Source organism: Amblyraja radiata, chromosome 35 (genome assembly GCF_010909765.2).
Source record: "Amblyraja radiata isolate CabotCenter1 chromosome 35, sAmbRad1.1.pri, whole genome shotgun sequence".
Taxonomy (NCBI): domain Eukaryota; kingdom Metazoa; phylum Chordata; class Chondrichthyes; order Rajiformes; family Rajidae; genus Amblyraja; species Amblyraja radiata.
Genome location: NC_045990.1, coordinates 21,055,917 through 21,081,012, shown reverse-complemented (window position 1 = coordinate 21,081,012; position 25,096 = coordinate 21,055,917). Strand labels below are relative to the sequence as shown.

The 25,096-nt window shown below is 45.7% G+C and overlaps 1 protein-coding gene across 1 annotated transcript in view; it reads right to left on the bottom strand.

Annotated features, from left to right (window-relative positions):
- Positions 1-2,002: 2,002 nt before the first annotated feature.
- LOC116991819 (adhesion G protein-coupled receptor E2-like) overlaps positions 2,003-25,096 on the bottom strand; it is a 157,268-nt gene continuing 134,174 nt past the window's right edge. The window contains exons 10-15 of the mRNA XM_033050784.1: positions 24,318-24,538; positions 19,987-20,053; positions 18,097-18,188; positions 17,159-17,327; positions 4,670-4,759; positions 2,003-3,410 (exon numbers count right to left, since the gene is read on the bottom strand). Of these exons, the coding sequence (XP_032906675.1) occupies positions 3,378-3,410; positions 4,670-4,759; positions 17,159-17,327; positions 18,097-18,188; positions 19,987-20,053; positions 24,318-24,538 (672 nt within the window). The 3' untranslated portion in view covers positions 2,003-3,377. The remainder of the gene's footprint in view (positions 3,411-4,669; positions 4,760-17,158; positions 17,328-18,096; positions 18,189-19,986; positions 20,054-24,317; positions 24,539-25,096) is intronic.

Here is a 25,096-nt window from a genome sequence, read left to right as displayed (position 1 = left end):
CAAACACCACATGCCATTCGCAGTGTTAGCCGCCCCCAGCTCATGTCACCGCCCTGGCTGCCCGCAGTGCCGTCCACCCACGCCTTCCTCACCGTCCACAGCATCGGCCACCCCTGGCTTCCGGCGCCTCTCCTGCTGCTTACAACGCTACCACCACCACCGATCCGGACACACCTACCATCGCTAGCAGCCCCTGGGCAAGCTGCCTTTGCCGCCACCGGCACCCTGGTCACACCTGCCACCACAGCAGCCATCGCCACCACCACCATCCCCACCACACACATCATTCCCATGCCGTGCCTACTGCTCTTGGCACCGAAACCACCGCCATGGCCAATCCTTATCTGTGCTCTGGCTTCTCCTCACTTCACCCCCGGCTACCACAGGCCAGGGCCATCAACTCACCTGGATTCCAGCTCCTGTTCCGGACCAAGAGTCTGAAGAAGGATGTCGACCAGAAACGTTGCCTATCCATGTTTTCCAGAGAAGCTGCCCGACTTGCTGAGTTACTCCAGCACTTTTTGTCCATTGTGTATTAACCAACATCTGCACTTGTTTGTTTCTACTATGTATACAATGATATTACCTTACTTGGTTATAGTGGACATACGGCAATAACGGATACCAGCAGTATGAATCTTGATTTCTCCAACCTTGCTTTCCCTCTCTCTCCATCCCTCCCGCACAATAGTTCTCCCACTAGTCTCACTGTCCTCCTGATTAATTTTACTGATTGTATGCCTCCATGTTATCTTCCCCTCAGCTAACAATGAACAATTCTACTTCTTTATCATCGTCTGATCTGTCATTTTCGCACCTTACCCCACCATATCTCTGGACTCCCTCTCCCCTCACTCGGTCTGAAACAGGGTCTTGACCCAACATGTCTTGCATTCCTTCTCTCCAGAGATGCAGAGATGCAGCCTCTCTCGCTGAGTTACTCTAGCATTGTGTGTCTATTCAGGATTTACCGTATTTGGGCATATTTGGAGTATTTTGTGCATTCTTGTTGACACACTGTTGGTAGAATGTGGAGGCTTTAGAAAGACAATAGACAATAGATGCAGGAGTAGACCATTCGGCCCTTCGAGGCAGCACCACCATTCAATGTGATCATGGCTGATCATCTCCAATCAGCACCTCGTTCTTGCCTTCTCCCCATGTCCCCTGACTCCACTATCTTTAAGAGCCCTATCGAGCTCTCTCTTGAAAGTATCAAGAGAACCGGCCTCCACCGCCCTCTGAGGCAGAGAATTCCAGACTCACAACTCTCTGTGAGAAAAAGTGTTTCCTCGTCTCCGTACTAATTGGCTTACCCCTTATTCTTAAACTGTGGCCCTTGGTTCTGGACTCCCCCAACATCGGGAACATGTTTCCTGCCTCTAGCGTGTCCAAACCCTTAACAATCTTATATGTTTAAATAAGATTCCCTCTCATCCTTCTAAACTCTAGAGTATATAAGCCCAGCCGCTGCATTCTCTCAGCATATGACAGTTCTGCCATCCCGGGAATTAACCTTGTGAACCTACACTGCACTCCCTCACTAGCAAGACAATGGGCACTAACTGTGTAGACAGGTGTACATTGGTCTAGACAGTCGACACTCTGTAGACGGTGGTGTAGACAGTGTTAACCAACCACAAATGTTCTAGCAAGTTCCGAGAAATTGATGCATGTGGCCAAGTGCAGGAAGGAATCTCAGTCCTGGGTTTTAGGAATGACTTCTTGTTCCCCAGGGCATAAGACCATAAAACATTGGAGAAGAATTAGGCCATTCAGCCCATCAACTCTACTCTGTCATTCAATCATGACTGGTCAATTTTTCTCTTTCATCCCCATTCTCCTGCCTTCCCGTAACCATGGATTTCAAAGGCACATTTGGTCTAAACCGCCCTTGCTCAGTAACGCTTTGATATTTCACATTTAGACCACACCTTCTTACAAGTTATGAGAAATAATTATTAATATGAGGAATGTGAACATATTAACAAGACACACAGATCAGGATGATATTTTATTCAATAAAAGCATGGCATATTAAAAAAATTTGCATTTTTACGTATCAATACACAATAACAAGGTGTAACCAGCTTGCCCTTCCTGCTTCCTCCGTATGAGCCGGTGAAACCTCCTTTGTCTCACCTGCGGCAGTTACAGGGCAAACCCGGGGCACTGGGAACCACAGCCGTGCTCAGCACTGGCTGCATTTTCATTCATCAGCCTCAGGCAAAGGCAGGGTTGAGTGTTCCGTCCCACACTGTCTTTGAGAGGGTGACAATGGGAGGTCCATCCATGAACCACTCCACCCAGATAATGTGGTGGTGAGATGGTAGTGGGTATCACTCAATGGTGGTGGCTATTAGCTGGTGCCGAGGGGCTGAAGGAAACCGGGAGGAGATGGGGTCTCTGCTGAGGAAATTGCACTGAGCCTGACTCAGGGCTGAGCAGCGGCCTGGCCCAGACTCTGGCATCTCACCTGGTGACCGGTGGGTCCTGTTCAAGCTTTCTTACCCTTCAGCCTTTCACCCTCGACACTGCCTAGAGAGAGAAGCTCATCTGTGCCTCACATGTCCCGAATCAATCAGGAGATGTGGTTGTCAGTGGCATTTACAACCTGCTTTATGTTGGCTCTTGAAAAGCCCCAAATAATGATGGGCGGCGATGGGGAATGGCTTTGTAGCTCACATGCACTCTTGTCATCATATTGTGTCACCAACCCAACAGCAGGCAAAAGCCAGTCTGGGACACACCCTCTGTCAGCTTACAAACTCAACACTAACTCAACTCTAAACCTGCTAGACATCCACCCTGCCCATGTTGGACCCCAAGCAAACTCCTTCCAAACTCACAAGCACTCATTGACCTGTGCTGCCCGTGCTCACCTTCCGATGGCTGAATCCTGGTTTGTCACCTTGCCAACCACTGTCCAATAGCCAACAATTAGAGGATCACCAAATCAAGCAACCTTAAAGCCAGACGGACATCATCCCATCTGCCCAGGGAGGTGCTTGAAGTGAAAGGCAACTCTTCCATTCCCCAGAATCCAGGCTAGATGCTACCGTGCTTATTATTGGACAGTCTGTTCAACAATGTAGAAGCTATGAACTCCTGCTATGTACATGCTCAATAGAAGCAGAGAGCTGAAGCAGTACAACTCTCAGCTGCAACTTCTCGCCTCTTCTGAAGTTTGTAGCAAATTGAAACAGAGCGATGGAGGTAAGAATGGGGAGAGGGTGGCAGCAGCAATGGGGTAGTCCCAGTGGAGAGGCGAGTTACAGTCCCAAGCAAAGAGAGTCAGTGCACTGTTGCTCTTGTGCTCTGTGCCTCTCGCTTTAGAAGCAGCTGTAGCCAGCTCTGCAGAGCTCTCGTGCTTTCAATCACATTTCCGTCTCATGAACGCTTCTCAGGCCCTGTAAGGAAGCAGACAAGACATCGAGATCACAAACTAACCACGTGGCAGCTTGTCGGGGCCAGGCACCTGCTGGCTTTGGCTGAGGCAGCAGAGAACGAATGTTCTCATGAGCAGGACACCAGCACATCAACCCTGCCAACCCCCACCATGGCACAGCAGGCAACACCACGAGAGCCAACACAGACCACTGCACCTGGGGCTGTCTGAGGGGATAGATGGGGACAAAGGGTGAGGGGAGCGAGTGTCTTGGTGTGCGGGTTTGTGGGTGCAGTGAGTGGCCGAGTTGGAGGATGAATATTTGGGGGACATGTTTACAGTTTGCGGGGGGGGTGTGTGAACGAGTGTGGGGAGTGTGTGTGTCAGCATGTGTGACACTGAGTGGGTGGATATATGGCCAATGATGCAGGTTTGTATGTGGGTGTGTGGGAGGCAGTGTATGGGGAATGGCTGGTGATGTTGTGTAGCACGACAGTGTAACCTGATCTAGGCCGTGTGGGCCATGGCCGGGCCAATGAGTGGAGCATTGGTCAGGTTAATTGGGATTTGGGTGTGTGAGTGCAGACGTGTACAATTGTAGGGTGGTGTGCGGATGGAGTGAGCCCCTTACTCCAACAGCCACAGGACAATGTGACATTGTGGGTGTCAGAGAACGTGCTGCAGATCCCTGGTAAAAGAAAAAACAATGACCAGGGAGGCACAGCAGTGCAGCAGGTAGAGCCGCTGCCTCAGTGTCAGAGACCCGGGTTCGATCCTGACCTCGGGTGCTGTCTGTGTGAAATTTGGATGTTCTTCCTGTGACTGCATGGGTTTCCTCCGGGTGCTCCACTTTTGTCCCCTACCCAAAGACATGTTGGTTAATTGGCCGCTGTCAATTTGCCCTTAGTGTGTAGGGAGTGGATGCACAAATGGGATAACATAGAATATAGTATGAACGGGTGACTGATGGTCAGTGTGAAATCGGTGGGCCGAAGGGCCTGTTTCCTGCTGCATCTTTCAATTCTGTCAATCAAGATTGATTCTGGAAGTTTCAGGTTCTCTCGAAGCGGATACTGCTAAAAACAGCCCATTTAAGTAAGAGATACAGGTGAAAACAGGCCACTTAATGGGTACAAGTCCTGGTACTAGTCCTTATTATAGTCGCGTGTACAGAGATGTAGTGAGAAATGTCGTTTCTGTGCTATCCAGTCACATCACACTGTACATGACTACAATCACTCTCCCATGACAGACACGGCACTAGACTAATCGTAACCATACCTGCGTCGATGAAGTTGAAAACTCAGAGTATTTTAAGTCTTTCTTCAATAGGTAGAAACGGTGGAAGAAGTTGGCGTACTCATCCCTCACCTGAAAGACAAGGTGACATGGAGTGTTTACAATCCTGTCCACACCATTGCCAGTGGCCATTACACCAGGGCTGTCCATGGAGTTCACAATCCAGGCCCCGAGCTGCCGGCTTCTGGCTGCCTCACTCTCATTGCCAAAGCAGAAGGCAAGAGATCAGCACCAGGACAAAGGGTCACTCCAGCTTTATCTGCAGTGAGTGGATTTGTCAGCCACACCACCCAGAAAGCTCCAGCTCCAGATTCCACCCCGCACCTGACACCGTTCTCAGTTCCACAACTGAACTCGGTATTGGTGGCCCAGTGGTTGTTAATATCTGCCAGACCCTGGAACTCTGTGGCATCTACAGATTCCTCTGTGTGTAGATTCAGTTGTGTAGATATTGTGGTCAATAATGTTGTCCATCATTGTCATGGTGTCTAAGAAATATGGAAACAGGCCATTCGGCCCACGATATCCATGCCAACCTGTGGGCACCAGTTTTTCCCTTGGTTTCCACAATGTCATTGGATACACTTGGTCAGGTAGCTTTATTAGACTTTGGTGAGGCAGCGTTTGGAGTATTGTGTGCATTTTCTTGCCTCCCCATTACACAAAGGATGTGGAGGCTTTGTAAAATGTGCAAAGGAGGTTTACATGAAAGATGCCCGGATTAGGAGGTATTTGCTACAGGGAGAGGTAGGACAGACATTGCTTGTTTTTTTGCTGGAGGTTGTGGGGAGACCTGATAGAAGTATATAAAATAATGAGAGGCATATATAGTGCAGACCGTCAGAAACTTTCTCCTAGGAGGGTAAAATCAAATACTAGAGGGCAGAGTTTTAAGGTGAGAAGGGTAAAGTTGAAAGGAGATAGGGTGGTGAAGGACTTTGGTACATTGGCCTTCAACAGTCAGGGTATTGAGTATAGAAGTTGGAACATTATGTTAAAGTTGTACAACATGTTGGTGAGGCCACACTGTACTGTTTTCAGTTTTGGTCACCCTGCTCTAGGAAGGAGGTCACTCAGCTGGAAAGAGTGCAGAGAAGATTTGTGAGGATATTGCTAGAACTTGAGTGGGGTGAGATATAGCAAGAGGTTTAGGACTTTATTCCTTGGAGCACAGGCTGGCGAGGGTGATCTTCTACAGGTGGATAAAATTATGAGGGGAATGAGGGTGAATTCACAGACTTTTACCAGGGTAGGGAAATCAAGAACAAGAAAGGAATACATTTAATGCGAGAGGAGCAAGATTTAATACAAACCTTAGGGGCAATTTTATCACACAGAAAGTGTTGGTTATATTGTATGAACTGTCAGAATAGGCAGTACTATAACTGCATTTAGAAGGTACGGAGAGGGACCTGCATAAGGCTGCAAGGCTCGGTGATGGGGCCCCAACTGTTTACCATATATATCAATGATTTGGAAGAGGGAATTAGGAGCAACACTAGCAAGTTTGCGGATGACACAAAGCTGGGTGGCAGTGTGAACTGTGAAGAGGATGTTTGGAGGTTGCAGGGTGAGTGGGCAGATGCGTGGCAGATGCAGTATAATATTGATAAATGTGAGGTTATCCACTTTGGCGGCAAAAACAAGGGGGCAGATTATTATCTCAATGGGGTTAGTTTAGGCAAGGGGGAGGTGCAGCGAGACCTGGGCGTCCATGTACACCAGTCACTGAAAATTGGCGTGCAGGTACAGCAGGCAGTGAAGAAAGCTAATAGAATGTTGGCCTTCATAACAAGAGGATTTCAGTATAGGAGTAAAGAGGTTCTTCTGCAGTTGTATAGGGCTCTGGTGAGACCACATCTGGAGTATTGTGTCCTGTTTTGGTCTCCTAATTTGAGGCAGTGCAGCGTAGATTCACAAGATTGATCCCTGGAATGGCGGGACTGTCATATGAGGAAAGATTGAAAAGACTAGGCTTGTATTCACTGGAGTTTAGGAGGATGAGGGGGAATCTTATAGAAACAGAGAAAATAGGTGCAGGAGGAGGCCATTTGGCCCTTCGAGCCAGCACCGCCATTCATTGTTATCATGGCTGATCATCCCCTATCAATAACCCGTGCCTGCCTTCTCCCCATATCCCTTGATTCCAATATCCCCTAGAGTATCTAACTCTCTCTTAAATCCATCCAGTGGTTAGGCCTCCATTGCCCTCTGTGGCAGGGAATTCCACAAATTCACAACTCTCTGGGTGAAAACGTTTTTTCTCACCTCCGTCTTAAATGACCTCCCCTTTTTTCTAAGACTGTGGCCCCTGGTTCTGGACTCGCCCAACATTGGGAACATTTTTCCTGCATCTAGCTTGTCCAGTCCTTTTATAATTTTATGTTTCTATAAGACCCTAAACTCCCATCAGCCTACCCAATACTATTTCTCGCCAAAGTTCCTCTACCCCCTTTGATCCTCTGTCCTCCAATAACCTCCTTCTGGGAGATTTACTTAGTGAAGACAGATCCCAAGTACCTGTTCAACTCCTCTGCCATTTCCTTGTTCCTCATAATAATTTTACCTGTGTCTGCCTTCAAGGAACCCACATCTGATTTTGCTACTCTTTTTTCCTTAACATATCTAAAGAAGCTTTTACTGTCCTTCTTTATATTCCTGGCCAGCTTCCCCTCGCACTTCATCTTTTCAGCCTGTATTGCCCATTTTGTTTCCTTCTGTTGTCCTATGAAAGTTTCCCAATCCTCTGGCTTCCGACTACTCTTTCATAGAATCATAGAAAGTAGGTGCGAGAGTAGACCACCAGGTCCGTCGAGCCCGCACCGCCATTCGCTCATGGCTGAACACTAAACAGACACCCTTACCCACAAACAGTAGACACAAGACACAGAACACAAGACACTACCCTCCCCTTTATACCTCTATCTCCCCTCTCCACCCCAAGAACCGCGTGATCTCCTGGGGGAGGCAAAAAACCGGATAAAAACCCAGGTCCAATTCGGGAAAAAAATCCGGGAAATTCCTCTCCGACCCCAATCCAGGCGATCGACACTTGTCCAGGAGATCACTCAGGTCTTACTATACTAACCATACCTAGGTCCATATCCCTGCCCTCTCCCCGTAGCCCCTTATCCCCTTGGCAGCTAAAAAACCATCTATTTTAGATTTAAATATATTTAATGTTTCTGCTTCCACTGCTCCCTGGGGCAGTGAATTCCATAAATTAACCACCCTCTGGGTGAAGAAGTTCTTCCTCATCTCAGTTTTAAAAGAGCCCCCCCTTATTCTGCAACTATGTCCCCTAGTTCTAGTTTCCCCGATCATTGGGAACATCCTCGGTGCATCCACCCGATCAAGGCCCCTCACGATCTTATACGTTTCAATGAGATCGCCTCTCATTCTTCTAAACTCCAAAGAGTAGAGTTCCAGCCTACTTAACCTTTCCTCATATGTCAATCCCCTCATTGCAGGAATTAATCTTGTAAACCTTCGCTGCACTGCCTCCAGGGCTAGTACATCCTTTCTTAAGTATGGACCCCAGAACTGTACACAGTATTCCAAATGTGGTCTCACTAATACTGTGTACAGCTGCAGCAAGACCTCCGTGTTTTTATACTCAATCCCCCTAGCAATAAAGGCCAAAACTCCATTGGCCTTCCTGATTGCTTGCTGCACCTGCATACTAACTTTTAGTGATTCATGTACTACTACCCCTAGATCCCTTTGCGTTGCATTACAACGCAGCTCCTCCTCATTTAGAAAATAACTTGCCCTATCATTTTTTTTCCCAAAGTGAATGACTTCACATTTATTAGTATTAAATTTCATCTGCCAAGTTGTTGCCCACTCACCTAACTTATCTATATCCTTTTGCAGACTCTTCCTATCCTCCTCATCCCCTACTTTTCCTCCCATTTTTGTATCGTCCGCAAATTTTGATATATTACACTTGGTTCCCTCCTCCAAATCATTTATATAAATTGTGAACAACTGGGGTCCCAGCACCGACCCTTGCGGAACCCCGCTAGTTACCGGTTGCCATCCCGAGTATGAACCATTTATCCCCACTCTCTGCTTCCTATTTGTTAGCCAATCCTCTACCCATGCTAATATATTACCCCCAATCCCATAATTTTTTATTTTTAGCAATAGTCTCTTATGTGGCACCTTGTCAAAAGCCTTTTGGAAGTCCAAGTATACCACATCCACCGGTTCCCCTTTATCCACCCGGGTTGTTACTTCCTCAAAGAATTCGAGCAGATTCGTTAAACAGGACTTCCCCTTCACAAAACCATGCTGGTTCTGTCCGATGAAGTCATGTTTATCCAAGTGCCCCGTTAGTGTTTCTTTAATAATTGTCTCTAACATTTTACCCACCACCGATGTTAGACTAACCGGTCTATAGTTACCCGCCTTCTGTTTACTTCCTTTTTTAAATATAGGTGTTACATTGGCCATTTTCCAATCCACTGGGACCGTTCCTGTCTCCAGGGAGTTTTGGAAAATTATCACCAATGCATCCACAATCCCCACCGCTATCTCCCTCAAGACCCTTGGATGTAATCCATCAGGCCCAGGGGATTTATCCTCCTTCAGTCTCATTAATTTCCCTAATACCACCTCCTTGGTGATCTTAATAGTATTTAGCTCCTCCATTCCTACCGCCCCCTGTTTATCCAGCGTTGGAATATTTTTTGTGTCTTCTATGGTGAAGACTGATACAAAATACTCATTTAATGCCTTTGCCATTTCCATGTTCCCCACCAACAACTCTCCAGTCTCACCCTCCAATGGACCAACGTTCACCTTAGCCACCCTTTTTCTTTTTATATAGCTATAAAAACTCTTACTATTAGTTTTTATGTTGTTCGCTAAATTCCTTTCATAGTCTATTTTCCCCGTCTTAATTAATCTCTTAGTTATTTTTTGCTGACCTTTAAATGCTTCCCAATCCTCTACCCTCCCACTATCTCTGGCTACCTTATATGCCCTTGCCTTCAGCCGAATACTATCCTTTATAGTTTTACTGAGCCATGGCTGACTATTCTTACCCTTACCCCTTTTTTTCTTCATAGGAATAAATTTTTCTTGAAGGTTATACAGTAGATCCTTAAACGTACACCACTGCTCATGTACCGTCTTATTCTTGAGTCTGCTATCCCAGTCAACTTTGATCAGCTCAGTCCTCATACCTTCATAATCCCCCTTATTTAGACTAAGTACCCTAGCCTGAGTTTCAACCTGCTCCCCTTCTATTTGAATATGGAATTCGACCATATTGTGGTCACTTGTTCCCAACGAGTCCCTAACTATGACATTTTTAATTACTCCTACTTCATTACACAGGACCAGATCCAAGATTGCCTCCCCCCTTGTCGGTTCTGTGACATACTGTTCTAGGAACCCGTCTCTAATACATTCTATAAACTCTTCCTCTAGTCTACCCTGCCCAGTTTGGTTTGCCCAATTAATATGAAAATTGAAGTCCCCCATGATTACAGCAGTTCCCTTTTTACATGCGTCAACTATTTGCAGATTTATGTTCTGACTAACAGCGTCACAACTATTTGGAGGTCTATAAATTACACCCACTAGTGTTTTTTTCCCCTTGTTATTCTCTATCTGTACCCAAGCTGTTTCACTATCCTGATCCTTCAACGCAATATCCTTCCTCTCTATTGCCGTTATTCCCTCCCTTATTAAAAGGGCCACCCCTCCTCCCTTTCTTTCCTGTCTATCTTTTCTAATTGTCGAGTACCCCTCTATATTTAACTCCCAGTCCTGATCCCCTTGCAGCCATGTCTCCGTAATGGCCACGATATCATAACTATATATATTTAATTGCACCGTTAATTCATTTATCTTATTTCGAATACTCCGTGCATTTAGATAAAGCACTTTCAGATGATTTTTACTACCCTTCCTTTCTGTTTTTGCCCCTTTAACATCTAGAGCTTTATCTTCACACATTCTGAATCCTCCTGTCACATTTTGATTTTCCGTTTCCCCACTGATACCCTGCTCTATTTCCTCTACCCCTGCCGTTATTACCCCCCTTGATACCTCCCCCCCGCTACTTAGTTTAAAGACCTCTCTACTGCCCTAGTTATATGATTTGCCAGGACCCCAGTCCCAGCACCGTTCAGGTGAAGTCCGTCCTTACAGAACAGATCCCCCCTGTCCCAGTACTGGTGCCAGTGGCCCAAGAAACCAAACCCATTTTTCCCACACCAGTCTTTGAGCCACGCATTTAACTTTTTAATTTTACGTACCCTCGCCGATTTGGCCCGTGGCTCAGGTAGCAATCCGGAGATCAGTACCCTCGAGGTTCTGCTTTTTAATTTATTCCCTAACTGCTCAAACTCCTTTAGCAGATCCTCCTTCCTCGTCCTTCCTATGTCATTGGTCCCCACATGGACCACGACCACTGGATCCTCCCCCTCCCTCTGCAAATTTCTCTCCAGCATCGCAGAGATATCCTTAACCCTAGCACCGGGTAGGCAACACAGCCTTCGGGACATGTTCTGCTGGCCGCAGAGAACCTTATCTACCCCCCGAATAATACTATCCCCTCTTTGCCGTGTTATACATCTTTTCTTTCAGTTTTATTCTATCCCTAACTTCTCTTGTCAGCCACGGTTGCCTCCTACTCCCCTTATAATCTTTCTTCCTTTTTGGAATGAAATGATCCTGTGTCTTCCGGATTATGCCCACATAATTCTGCCATTGGTGTTCCACCGTCATTCCTGCTAGGATCCCTTTCCAGTCTACCTTGGCCAGCTCCTCTATCATGCCTTCATAGTCCCCTTTGTTCAATTACATCACTGACACTTCCGATTTAACGTTCTCCTTCTCAAATTACAGTTTAAAACTAATCATATTATGATCACTACCTCCTTTACCTCGAGTTCTCTTATCAAATCTGGTTCATTGGACAACACTAAATTCAGAATTGCCTTTTCTCTGGTCGGCTCCATTACAAGCTGCTCTAAGAATCCATCTCGGAGGCAGTCTATAAACTCTCTTTCTTGGGGTCCTGAACCAACCTGATTTTCCCAGACTACCTGCAAATTGAAATCCCCCATCACCACAGTGGCATTACCTTTGTTACATGCCAGCTTTAACTCCTGCTGCAATATACACCCTACATCCGGGCTACTATTTGGGGATCTGTAGATAACACCAATTAGTGTCTTCTTGGCTCTGCAATTCCTCAATTCAATCCACAGTGACTCTACCTCGCCAGACCCTATGTCTTCCTTCGCAAGGGACTGAATTCCATCCCTCACCAGCAGAGCTACCCCCCCCCCCTCTGCCCACCTGCCTGTCCTTTCTATAGGACGTATAACCATGAATATTAAGTTCCCAAGCCCGATCCTCCTACAGCCACGTCTCAGTAATTCCCACAATGTCATATCTACCAACCTCTAACTGAGCCTCAAGATCATCTACTTTACTCCTTATACTTTGCGCATTCAAATACAATGCTTTTAATTCCTTACGCATCTCACCTTTCACATCGATCCCTATTACACTTGCCCATACTCTCCTATCCCTTTGTGGGTTTTCATTCCCGTTAATTATGGGGTCCTTAACTATCCCTTTACTCCCTTTCCCTTTAACTCTGTCCTTGACTATCCCATTAGACACCCCCCTCCCACCCCTTATTTACTTTAAAACCATAAAACTATAAATAACTTTAGTATATAAAATTATAAAAGGACTGGACAAGCTAAATGCAAGAAAAATGTTCCTAATGTTGGGCGAGTCCAGAACCAGGGGCCACAGTCTTAGAATAAAGGGGAAGCCATTTTGGACTGAGGTGAGAAAAAACTTTTTCACCCAGAGAGTTGTGAATTTGTGGAATTCCCTGCCACAGAGGGCAGTGGAGGCCAAGTCACGGGGTGGATTTAAGAGAGAGCTGGATGGAGCTCGAGGGGCCAGTGGAATCAAAGGATATGTGGAGAAGGCAGGCACGGGGTATTGATTGGGGACGATCAGCCATGATCACATTGAATGGCGGTGCTGGTTCGAAGGGCCAAATGGCCTCCTCCTGCACCTATTTTCTATGTTTCTACATTTCTATGTATAGAGGGATATAGGCCCAACGTGTAAATGGGACTAGCTTAGATTAGGCATTCTGCTCAGCATGGATGAGTTGGGCCGAAGGGCCTGTTATGTGCTATAGGACTCTGAGATGTGCGAGTCAGGTTTTTTTACACAAAAGCTAAGTCTGGAATGAGTTGCCGGGTTTGGTGGTTCAGGCAGATACAATGGTGGCATTTAAGAGCCTTTTGTATATGCACATGGATATGCAGGAAATGGAAACAAATGGATTATATGAAGGCAGATCAGAGTTGGTCTTAGGCAACATGTTTGGCACAGACACTATGGGCTGAAGGGCCTGTTCTTGTGCTGCACTGTTCTATGGTCAATGTTAGAGAATCATACAGTGTATAAGCAGGTTCTTTGGCCCAACTTACCCATGCCCCATCTACACTAGTCCCACCTACCTGCTTTTAGCCCATATCCCTTTATACCTATCATATCCATGTACCTGTCTAGATGTTTCTTAAACATTGTAATAATAAATGATTCAACTACTTCCTCCGGCAGCTCGTTCCATCTGCCTACCACCCTTTGTGTAAAATATTTGCCACTCAGGATCTTATTAAATCTTTTCCCCCCTCACCTTAAACCTATGTCCTCTTGTTTTCGATTCCCTTTCTCTGGGTAAAAGACTGCATTTACCCTATTTATTCCTCTCATGATCTTACACACCTCTATAAAATCATCCCTCATCCTCCTGTGCTCACAGGAATAAAGTCCTCGCCTGATCAACCTCTCCCTGTAGCTCAGGTCCTCGAGTCCTGGCAACAACCTCGTGAATATTTTCTGCACCCTTTCCAGCTTAACATGATTCCTCTAACAGGGTAATCAAAACTGAACACAATAGTCTAAATGTGGGCTCACCAATGTCTTGAACAACTGTAACAAGACCTCCCAACGTCTACATTCAGGCCAATGTGTCGAAAGCCTTCTTGACCACCCTATCTATTTGTGATGCCACTTTCAAGGAACTATGTACCTGAACCCCTAGATCCCTCTGCTCTACAATACTCCACAGAGTCCTGCCATTCACTGTGTAAGTCCTGCTCTGATTAGTCTTCCCCCATGCAACACCTCGCACTTACATTTATTAAACTTCATTAAGCAAACCTCAGCCCACCTGCCCAACCAATCAAGATCCTGATGCAAGTTTTGACAACCATCTTGTTATCTACAATACCACCCTCTTTAGTGTCATCTGCAAACTTACTAACCATGCCTTGTACGTTCTCATCCAAATCATTGATACAGATGACAAACAGGAATGGGACCAGCACTGAACCCTGAGGCACACCACTGGTCACAGGCTTCCAGTGCAAAAAGCAACCGTCCACCATCACCCTCTGCTTCCTTCCCTGAAGCCAGTTTTCTATTCAGTCAGCTAGCTCTCCTTCGATCCAAGTTGATCTAACCTTCAAGAGCAGCCTACCATGCGGAACCTTATTGAACGCCTTGCTGAAATCCATATGTACAATGTTTACAGCTCTGCCCTCATCAAACTTTTTGGTTTCATCTGCAAAAATCAGATTTGTGAAACATGATATCGCACGTACAAAATCATGCTGGTTATCCCTAATCAGCCCCTGTCCATCTCAATGCATGTATATCATCCCTCGAAATACTCTCTTGCCAACCACACATGTTAATCACTGGCCTGTAGTTCCCTGGCTTTTCTCTGGAGCCCTTCTTAAAAAGAGGTTCAACATTTGCCATGTTCCTGTCATTTGGCACCTTTCTTGTATTTAATGACAAACCGTAAATCTCAGCCTGGACACCTGCAATTTCTTCTCTAGCTTCTCACAGTGTCCTTGCATAAATCTGATCAGGCCCGGGATATTTGTCTACCTTCATACCTCTTCGACCATAATGCTGCCCTTAAGCCTTTCAACCGCCCCGAAGCGGGAGTTTCGATCAACCCGACCGGGGCTTCGATCGTCGGCTGCGATCGCCCCGATTGCGGATGGTTTGTCTGCCCCGACCGCGGGAGAACAAAGAGGATGAAGATTGAACTTTATTGCCTTCCATCACAGTGAGGAATGTGGAATCCACTGTGATGGATGTTTATGGTAACTTTTATGTTGTTGCCTGTCTTGTTGCTTTTCACTTCGGTATGGCTGTACGGTACCTCAAATTTCACTGCACCTTAATTGGTACATGTGACAATAAATAGATCTTGAAACCTTGAAGACATTTCCATTGACTGCCCCAAGTTCCCCAGTCCTAATGTCTGTCTCCACGTAAAAACTGAAGAGAAATATTATAGACCTTGCCCATCTCCTGCAGTTTCACACAGAATTGACCACTTTGATTCTCGAGGGTTCCCATTCTCGCTACCATTTTTCCTGTAAAGTACATAAAATCTCTTGCAATTATTCTTAATATTATTTGTCTTTACTATACCATTTTTGCCATCATGATCTCCTTTTTCAGCTTACTCCTCAGTTCCCAAAATTCCTCTAGGGATACACTCGATCCCAGCTGCCTAGACCTGTCTCATGCCTCCTTACGCTTGACCTGAGCCTCAATTTCTCTCATAATCCAGGTTTGCCTGCCTTACCGTTCACGCTAACAGGAACATGAAGGTCATGGACTCTTGTCAGCAGACTTTTACAAACATCCCATTTCTGGATGGTCCTTTTCCTTCAAACAACCTTCTCATACCAACATGAGCAAGTTTCTGTCTAATACACCTCAGGCTCGATCACGCTGAGCACCGGCTCCCCTCAAGGCTGTGTGCTCAGCCTGCTGTTGTTCACACTGCTCACACATGACTGTGCTGCCAGATTCAGGTACAACAGGATTATAAAATTCGCAGATGACACCACAGTGGAGATGATGAATCAATGTACAGGGTGGAAGTTAAACAACTAGAGGACTGGTGGGGCAACAACAATTTAGAATTAAACGTAGACAACACAAAGGAGATGATTGTCGACTTCAGGAGGTCGCAGCCCAAACACACACCCGTCAACATCAGTGGCACCACGGTGGAGAAAGTGGAGAGCATTAAGTTCCTCAGAGTGCAAATCACAGACAGTCTCACCTGGTCCAGGAACAACACTGGGATTGTCAAACGGGCCCATCAGCGACTGCACTACCTGAGGAAACTCAAACAGGCCTCACTCCCCACCAACATCCTCAGGACTTTTTACAGGGGCACCGTGGAGTCTGTACTCACGTACTGCATGAACACGTGATACTCCAACGGTAATTGCTCAGACAGGAAGTCTCTGCAGAGGATAGTGAGGGGAGCAGTGAGGATCATTGGCGTCTCCCTACCCTCGGTACAAGAACTGTTCCAGAGCCGCTGCCTGAAAAAAGCACTGAGCATAGAAAAGGACAGACTGCAACCCCTCCACACACATCTAGATCTCCTGCCATCAGGAAAGAGATACCGTAGCATCAAAGCCCGGACAACCAGACTGCTAAATAGCTTCCTTCCACAGGCTGTGAGGCTGCTAAACAGTCATTCCACCTGATTCTGCTGGTTTGCACTGACAATTTAATAACTGGCACTGAGTAATAACTCTGGCACTGGCTCTGGCCACTTAAATCAGCCGCCCTGGACATTTTATGACTTTTTACTTGTATTTTAATGTTGCTGTTTTTACCTGCACTTTTAAAAAACTATTCGTACTGTTTTATCAGGAACTGGATTGTTTTTTAAATTGTTTTTATTTTTATGCGTGAAATGTTTAAGTTTTATGTGCGATGCTCCTGGGAAACGTCTTCTCATTTTGCACTGTACAACTTTTGCTTTGCAAGATGACAATAAAGGATGATGATGATGATGATGATGATGATGATGATACCTTCAATGTTGGCCTTGCCCCAATTTAGGATTTTAATTTGTGGGCCCACCTGGTCTCTATCCTTAACTAATGTAAACCTAATAGACAATGGCTGCTGGTCTCAAAAGGCTCATCCATGAACACTTCATCCACTTGTCCTTTCCAATTTCTGAAGACCAGATCAAGCGTTGCCTTCTCTGGAGAAGGGCTCTCTTCATATTGCCGGAGGAAATGTTCCTGAATACTTTTGACCAATTCTACCCTGTCTAAACCTTTTGCACTGATATTCCCAGTTAATATTTGGAAAGTTAAAATCCCCTTCTATGATAACCTTATTAGTCCTGCAGCTGTCAATAAAGGCAGGCGTAGCTGGGACCTATGCGAATGCCCATGGCTACACTGTTGGCTTGAGTCCATAATTCTGGTGACTGGTCACAACGTGCTCGCCCACACAGGCCAGTCACTTGCCCAGCCTCATTCCCCAATGGAAGGTCCAGCATTGCCCTCTCTCTGGTTGGCCATCTACATACTGTTTGAGTGAACGTTGCTGAACAAATTCAAGGGGACTTACCTGCTTGTTAAGGAGGCAGTGCAGGATGAAGATGAACATTCCTTGCATGCTGTTGATCACAGTGAAGATGTAGGCCATGACAATTGTTTCCTTCTGGAAGTGCAACATGCCAAATATCCAAGTACATCCCAGGAGGCAGAGCTGAGCGACAGCAGTGAAGGTAAAGACCCTAAAACAAGAGGCACGAGAAGCTGAATGCAAGACAATAATTTGTGTCACTCACTACAGTGCATACTTTAAGGTGCAATATAAACTTCCTGCTGCTTCTAGATCCTCTCTCTTTCAATTATTTGTGTTGACTTCAATGCACAGACTGCAGCGATAGAGATATCAGCCAGTCAGCTGATACAATGGTGAGCTATGACTTGTGGCACACCAAACGTCAAAGGATTTATTGGAAAAGAAAAAATGATTTATGTTGGCCTCTGCTGAGAAATGTTTGTTTCAAACAGAATAATGCAAAGCTGATTCCTTCTCACACTGAGGTGTAACCAGAGAATGCCCATCCCCTAAACACATTCAGAAACCTCGACAGATAACAGGACAGGAATTGCAACTGAGTTATTCACATGATTAACCTTCCATGTGTGATACCTAACCTATGACCCTGGAGCCGACAGTTCCCTCTATCCGGTCCACTGTATATGCCTGATGTTATTTCCCCTTTTGGTAAGTTTGGAAAGGGCCCAGCTATCAGTGCGTGAATCCCAAATCAGAACAGAAAACGGGAATGGCTTAGATGGGGCATGTTGGTCAGCATGGACGAGTTGGGCTAAAGGGCCTGTTTCCATGCGGTATGACTCTAGGACCTGTCAGCATCAGCAGCTTCATGTGAATAATGGGAAAAGGATGGGAAAGGGACAAGTGCTGGCCATTTGCATAACCTGGATACCGTATCAACCAAGGAAGGTACCAGCAGCCACAGCAGTTGTTCTCACCTGATTTTCTTCAACTGGCCCATATCAGGATTGACACTTGAAAACTTTTCAGCCAGTTTCAACACAGTCATAATAAAAAATCCTCCATTGACCTTCCAAGAAAAGAAAAAGCCACATTATTCCGATTAAGACAGTGGTTTATTGAAATTATATTTTCTTGATAATAGACAATAGGTGTAGGGAGCCAGCACCACCATTCAATGTGATCATGGCTGATCATCCCCAATCAGTAGCCCGTTTCTGCCTTCTTCCAATATCCCCTGACTCCGCTATCTTTAAGAGCCCTGCACAGCTCTCTCTTGAAAGTATCCAGAGAACCGGCCTCCACTGCCCTCTGAGGCAGAGAATTCCACACTCACAACTTTCTGTGAGAAAAAGTGTTTCCTTGTCTCCGTTCTAAATGGATTACCCCTTATTCTTAAACTGTGGCCACTGGTTCTGGACCAGCACAAACATCGGGAACATGTTTCCTGCCTCTAGCGTGTTCAAACCCTTAATAACCATATAACCATATAACAATTACAGCACGGAAACAGGCCATCTCGACCCTTCTAGTCCGTGCCGAACACGTATTCTCCCCTAGTCCCATATACCTGCACTCAGACCATAACCCTCCATTCCTTTCCCGTCCATATAACTATCCAATTTATTTTTAAATGATAAAAACGAACCTGCCTCCACCACCTTCACTGGAAGCTCATTCCACACAGCCACCACTCTCTGAGTAAAGAAGTTCCCCCTCATGTTACCCCTAAACTTCTGTCCCTTAATTCTCAAGTCATGTCCCCTTGTTTGAATCTTCCCTACTCTCAGTGGGAAAAGCTTATCCACGTCAACTCTGTCTATCTCTCTCATCATTTTAAAGACCTCTATCAAGTCCCCCCTTAACCTTCTGTGCTCCAAAGAATAAAGCCCTAACTTGTTCAACCTTTCTCTGTAACTTAGTTGCTGAAACCCAGGCAACATTCTAGTAAATCTCCTCTGTACTCTCTCTATTTTGTTGACGTCCTTCCTATAATTAGGCGACCAAAATTGTACACCATACTCCAGAATTGGCCTCACCAATGCCTTGTTAATAATCTTATATGTTTCAATAAGAACCCCACTCATCCTTCTAAACTCCAGATTATACAAGCCCAGCCGCTCCATTCTCTCAGCACATGACAGTCCCGCCATCCCAGGAATTAACCTTGTAAACCTACGCTGCACTCCCTCAATAGCAAGAATGTCCTTCCTCAAATTAGGGGACCAATACGGCACACAATACTCCAGGTGTGGTCTCACTAGGGCACTATACAACTGCAGCAGATGTTATCTTTAATGCATTTCCATTTTCATAGAAACATCTAGCAGTGCATAAATAGTTACATTTGGCCATGTTTGCCTCTACATTGATCCTCAACAATCATTTTTAAAAGACAGTTTGTTCGCTGGTGTGTCAGACGAAGTTCTGCCATCTCTTTGCCACAGCCTGTGCCTCTGCGGAGATCGTCCGCAGTGCATGCCTCTCCGCCACAAGTCAGTAGGTGGGCAAAAAGACAATGATGTAGATATTACCGTAGTGTTGCATCAGCACAGAGTGGATGACTTCAAATCTTCTCATATGCATTGTGAATCTACAAATATTTATGGACAGTCTAAAGATTTATCACGAAAACCAGTGATAAAGACATAATCTTTACCAATGCTCTTTGGAGAAATGTCATCCAATCCGATACTGCTAAATATTAATACCCAAGATTACAGCACAGGTTAATGCTCCAAGGCCCTTCTGTTCCTCCGACCTGCCATTCATGGTTGATGTCCTATCATCATTAGTGGTTCCAAAATCTATCAGCTTACATTCTGAATTCAACAGACAATCTCTGTTTCATATTTTTCTAAACTTACCAGAATAATCACACAGACCGGAGCCAGGAAAGCCCAGATAAATCCCTTATTTAGATCCAACCAACAACTGGGGAAAGAGTAAAAAAATGTTATTTCCAAATGACACTGTAGAATGTTTACACTTTGCGCACACACGTACAGGAATGTTCCCACACCAGTAACATTGCTGCTCAGACGGCCTCCCTGCCATGTGTGAGGCTCGGCAGGAATCGACTACTCCCATCATGGGTACATTGCTATCTCACTCAATTCTGTGTGGACCCAGCTTGGCACTGTTGGTCTTCATAATCATTACATTATTACAAAGCAAGTATTTCATTGTCCTATACAGGGACACATGACAATAAACTCACTTGAACTTGAACTTATTAGCCAAGTATGTTTTGCAATACACGAGGAATTTGATTTGCCATACAGTCATACCAATAAAAAGCACCAAGACACACAAAATACATTTTAACATAAACATCCACCACAGTGACTCCCCCACATTCCTCACTGTGATGGAAGGCAAAAAAAAGTTCAATCTCTTCCCTTCTTTGTTCTCCCATGGTCGAGAGCCTCGAGCCTTCTGGTCTTTGTGCAGGGAGTTGTGGCTGGGGAAGGGCTTTAACATTTTTAGCTATATTTTTTCCCTTGACGAATGTTCAGTGACCTTACCCCATCCATCTCCACTGCACCCCTCGTATCTGCCTCTCAGTCTCCCTATCCCACTCCAACTCACCTCCCCCTGAGCCGGAGAGAGGCCACGTGTGACCTCCTTGAGGACAAGTTGGGGCTGTTGGTGAACAGATTCCTGTATCTCCTCCAACCTCATCTACTGTATCCGCTGCTCTAGATGTCAGCTGATTTACATCGGGGAGACTAAGCGGAGGTTGGGCGATCGTTTTGCCGAACACCTCCGCTCAGTCCGCAATAACCTACCTGAACTCCCGGTGGCTCAGCACTTCAACTCCCCCTCCCATTCCCAATCCGACCTCTCTGTCCTGGGTCTCCTCCATTGCCAGAGTGAGCAACACCGGAAATTGGAGGAACAGCACCTCATATTCCGCCTGGGTTGCTTGCGCCCGGATGGCATGAACGTTGAATCCTCCCCTTCCTTAACCCTCGAGCTGTCTCCTCCCATCCCCCTGCCCTCGGGCTCCTCCTCCTCCCTTTTTCCTTCCTTCTCCCCCCCCCACCCCCCATCAGTCTGAAGAAGGGTTTCGGCCCGAAACGTCGCCTATTTCCTTCGCTCCATAGATGCTGCTGCACCCGCTGAGTTTCTCCAGCATTTTTGTGTACCACTGAAAGTAAGCATGCAGGTACAGCAGGCCGTGAAGAAAGCAAATGGCATGTTGGCCTTCATAGCGAGCGGATTTGAGCATAGGAGCAAGTTGGTTCTACAGCAGTTGTACGGGGCCATGGTATATTGTATGCAGTTTTGGCCTCCTAATTGGAGGAAGGACATTCTATAGAGGGAGTGCAGTGTAGGTTCACCAGGTTATTTCCCGGGATGGCAGGACTGACATATGATGAAAGATTGAATCGACTGGGCTTATATTCCCTGGAATTTAGAAGGATGAGATGGAATCTTATATAAAATTCTTAAGGGATTGGACAGGCTAGATCCAGGAAAAATGTTCCAGATGTTTGGGGATTCCAGAACCAGGGGTCACAGTTTAAGAAAAGGAGGTAGGCCATTTAGGACTGAGATGAGGAAAACCTTTTTCATCCAGAGAGTTGTGAATTCATGGCATTCTCTGCTACAAAAGGCAGTGGAGGCCAATTCACTGGGTGTAATCAAGAGAATGTTGGATATAGGTCTTAGAGCTAATGGAATGAAGGGATATGGGGAGAAAGCAGGGATGGGGTACTGATTCTGGATGATCAGCTATGCTCATATTGAATGGCGGTGCTGGCTCGAATGGCCGAATGGCCTACTCCTGCATCTATTTTCTATGTTGACAAACCACTGGAAGTTAATGTGCTGGTGCAGGGGGCAGTCAGGAAGGCAAACTATGTTGCTTTGACCGCAAGAAGATTTCATTTTAGGGCAGAAGGGGTAAGCCAGATAAGTATAGGCGAGTGAACCTTGTGTCAGTGGTTGGGAACATATTGGAGGGAGTTCTGAGTGACAGAAAATATTTGGAAAGGCAGGAATGGTTAGGTTTGGTCAGCATGTATTTGTGTGGGGAAATTGTGATGGGGTTTTTCGAGGAGGCAACAGAGATTGATGGAGCAGGGCAGAAGATGTTGCCCATATGGACTTTAGCAAGACATTTGACAAAGCCCTACATGGTGGGCTGATTCAGAAGATTAAGGTGCAGAGAATCCCGAAGACTTCAGTACATAGGTCGCAGGCAAGTGGGACTATTGTAGCTGGGACATTGTTGGCCGGTGTAGGGGAGTTGGGCCGAAGGGCCTGATTCCACACTGTATCACCCTATGACTCTGACTCTGTCTGGGCATAAACTGGTGCCACATTGTGCTTGGTGATAGGATGCAGAGGGTAATGGTGAATGAGGTGTTTCTGACTGGGTGTACAGTATATAAAGTGTTGCACCATAGTTATAGGTGCTGGGACCTTTGTTTGTAGTAAATAAATAGGCTAGGCCTAGATGGATACAGCACTACGGAGGCAAATGGCATTCTTGTATTGTAGATGGATACATACGTTGGCAAGGACATAAAACATTGAACAAAGAACTGTACATCACTGAAAGAGACCTTCACTGCTCATATCATGATGAAAACATAAAAATTCTCATCTGTCTGCACATGGTCTGTATCCCACCATTCCCTATCTTCTCATGTATTTGTTTCAATGCCCATTAAACATGCTATCATATCTGCTTCCACCACCTCCCCTGCACAAATTACCAGGCACCCACCACAGGCTGAATATAAAGGAGATCTTTTGTGAGAACAGGTGACCAAAACTGAACACAATACTCTAAATGTCTTGTACCAATGGCTTGTACCACTGCATTTTTTTAATAAACATCTTCGCTATCTATTATATCACTCAGTTTAGTGTCATCTACAAACTTACTCATCATGCCTTCACACTTCTCTAGCATGCCACTAGTCACAGACCTCCATTCTGAATGATAACCTTCCACCATCACCCTCTGCTTCCTTTCACAAAGCTAATTCTCTATCCAGTCAGTTGGCTCTCCCTGGATCGCATATGATCTAATGATCCAGTGCAGCCTACCCTGCGGAACCTCATCAAATCTCTTGCTGAAGCCAATGTAGACAATGTCTATGGCTTTGCCCTTCTCAACCTCTTTGATGACTTCAAAATTTAATTAGATTGGTAAGTCACACACTTCCATGTACCTAATCATGCTGACTAGCCCTGATTAGCCCCTGTCTAATGCATATATATCCTATCCCTCAGAATACTCTCTTCCTTCGAGCCCTTCTTGAATAGAGGCACACCCTTCAGCCTTGCAGCACCTCACCTGTGTGGTGAGGTGTTGGCACTCGAGGCCCTGAGCTGTAGGGAATGGTTGAACAGGCTAGATCTTTATTCCTTGAAATTCAGGAGGGAGGGGTGATGTTGTGGAGGTGTATGACATCATGAGGGGAATAGGTAGGGTGAAAGCATATCTAGAGTTTATGTGAAATTCCTATGGGGATAGAATAGATGCAAGGATAGTATTTCCCCAGGCAACCAGGGATCATAATTAGAGTGGCTAATGGAACTGTTGCCTCAGTTCCAGACACCTGGGTTTGATCCCGACTTTGGGTGATGCCTATGTGGAGTTTGCACGTTCCACCTAAATCCACGCAAATTCCCTTTGGGTGCTGCAGTCTCCATCAACATCCCAAACACGTGTAGGTTGATAGGTTGCTGTAAATTATCCCATGAATGATAGCACAGAACATGGAACAGTACAATACAGGAATGGGACTTGGGGATCTGGAGCAGTTGATGGAAATTTTGGGAAGAGAAAGAGGGATCAGTGTAGGATTGGGATAAAAGGCTGCTTGATGGTTGACCTCATGGGATGAAGGACCTGTTCTCATGCTGCATGTGGAGATGGGAAGAAATATCTTCACTTAGTGGGTGGAGAACCTTTGCAATCCTCTCCCCAAGTGGGTTTTGCAAGCTCAGTGGCTGAGTGTTTTCAGACAGAGATGGATATCAAGGATATGGGGAAAATAGGGTCAGTGCAAAATAATGGTCCTGAGGTTGTAGTTTGGTCATGGACCAACTGAATGCTAGAATAGGTGCAAAGGGTCGAATGGCCTCCTCCGGCAACCATGTTTATTCCTGTCACGGAAACTCAATGTACTCTGAGTGCAATGTCTGTAAAAAAATCTACAGTTTTCATACTTACTGCTTCTCTGTTCCATATCCCTGGGAATACACGGCTGCTGAGATGCCAACAGTAATCAGGGGGCAACCGTAGCCAAACAAGTACATGTACGTTGGTCTCATACTCTTTGCATTGAAGACTTTCACCAGCATGAGGTAAAGCTGCACACCTTCCAGGAGCATCCAGGAAAAACAGGCCAGGAAGAAATAATGCAGGAATCCAGCGATGACGGCACAAAGATCCTGGAAGTGATGCAAGAGAACAACAAGGAATTAATGAGCCTGAGCTGGGCTGCACAGGGTGGTACACTGGCTGGTTCACTAGGTCAATATACTGGGCCTGCGCGCTGAGTATATTGGTTTGGTATACTTGGCCGGTACACTAGGTCATTACACTGGGCCAGGACACTTGGTTGGTTGTACACAGCAGTTTCAGTTTAGTTTATTGTCATGTGTACCGAGGTACAGTGAAAAGCTTTTGTTACATGCTAACCAGCCAGCAGAAAGACAATACATGATTACAATTGAATCTGTACACCGTGAGCCATTCACAGTGTGTGGATAAATGATAAGGGAGATAAGGGATAATGCATTGGTACGAAGATACATTTCACTGCCCACTCAAGTTTGACCAACTGCCTGTAGTTTCCTATCGTCTCCCTTGCTCCTTTTCTAACGTAGCATGGATTCTGTTTGATGCCCTCCAAAGTGGCAACTCCATTATGTTGAATTCTGGAGACAGCATCAATGCACTCACTATTTTCACTATGACTTCCGTTGGTCTGTTTCTGTGCTGGATGA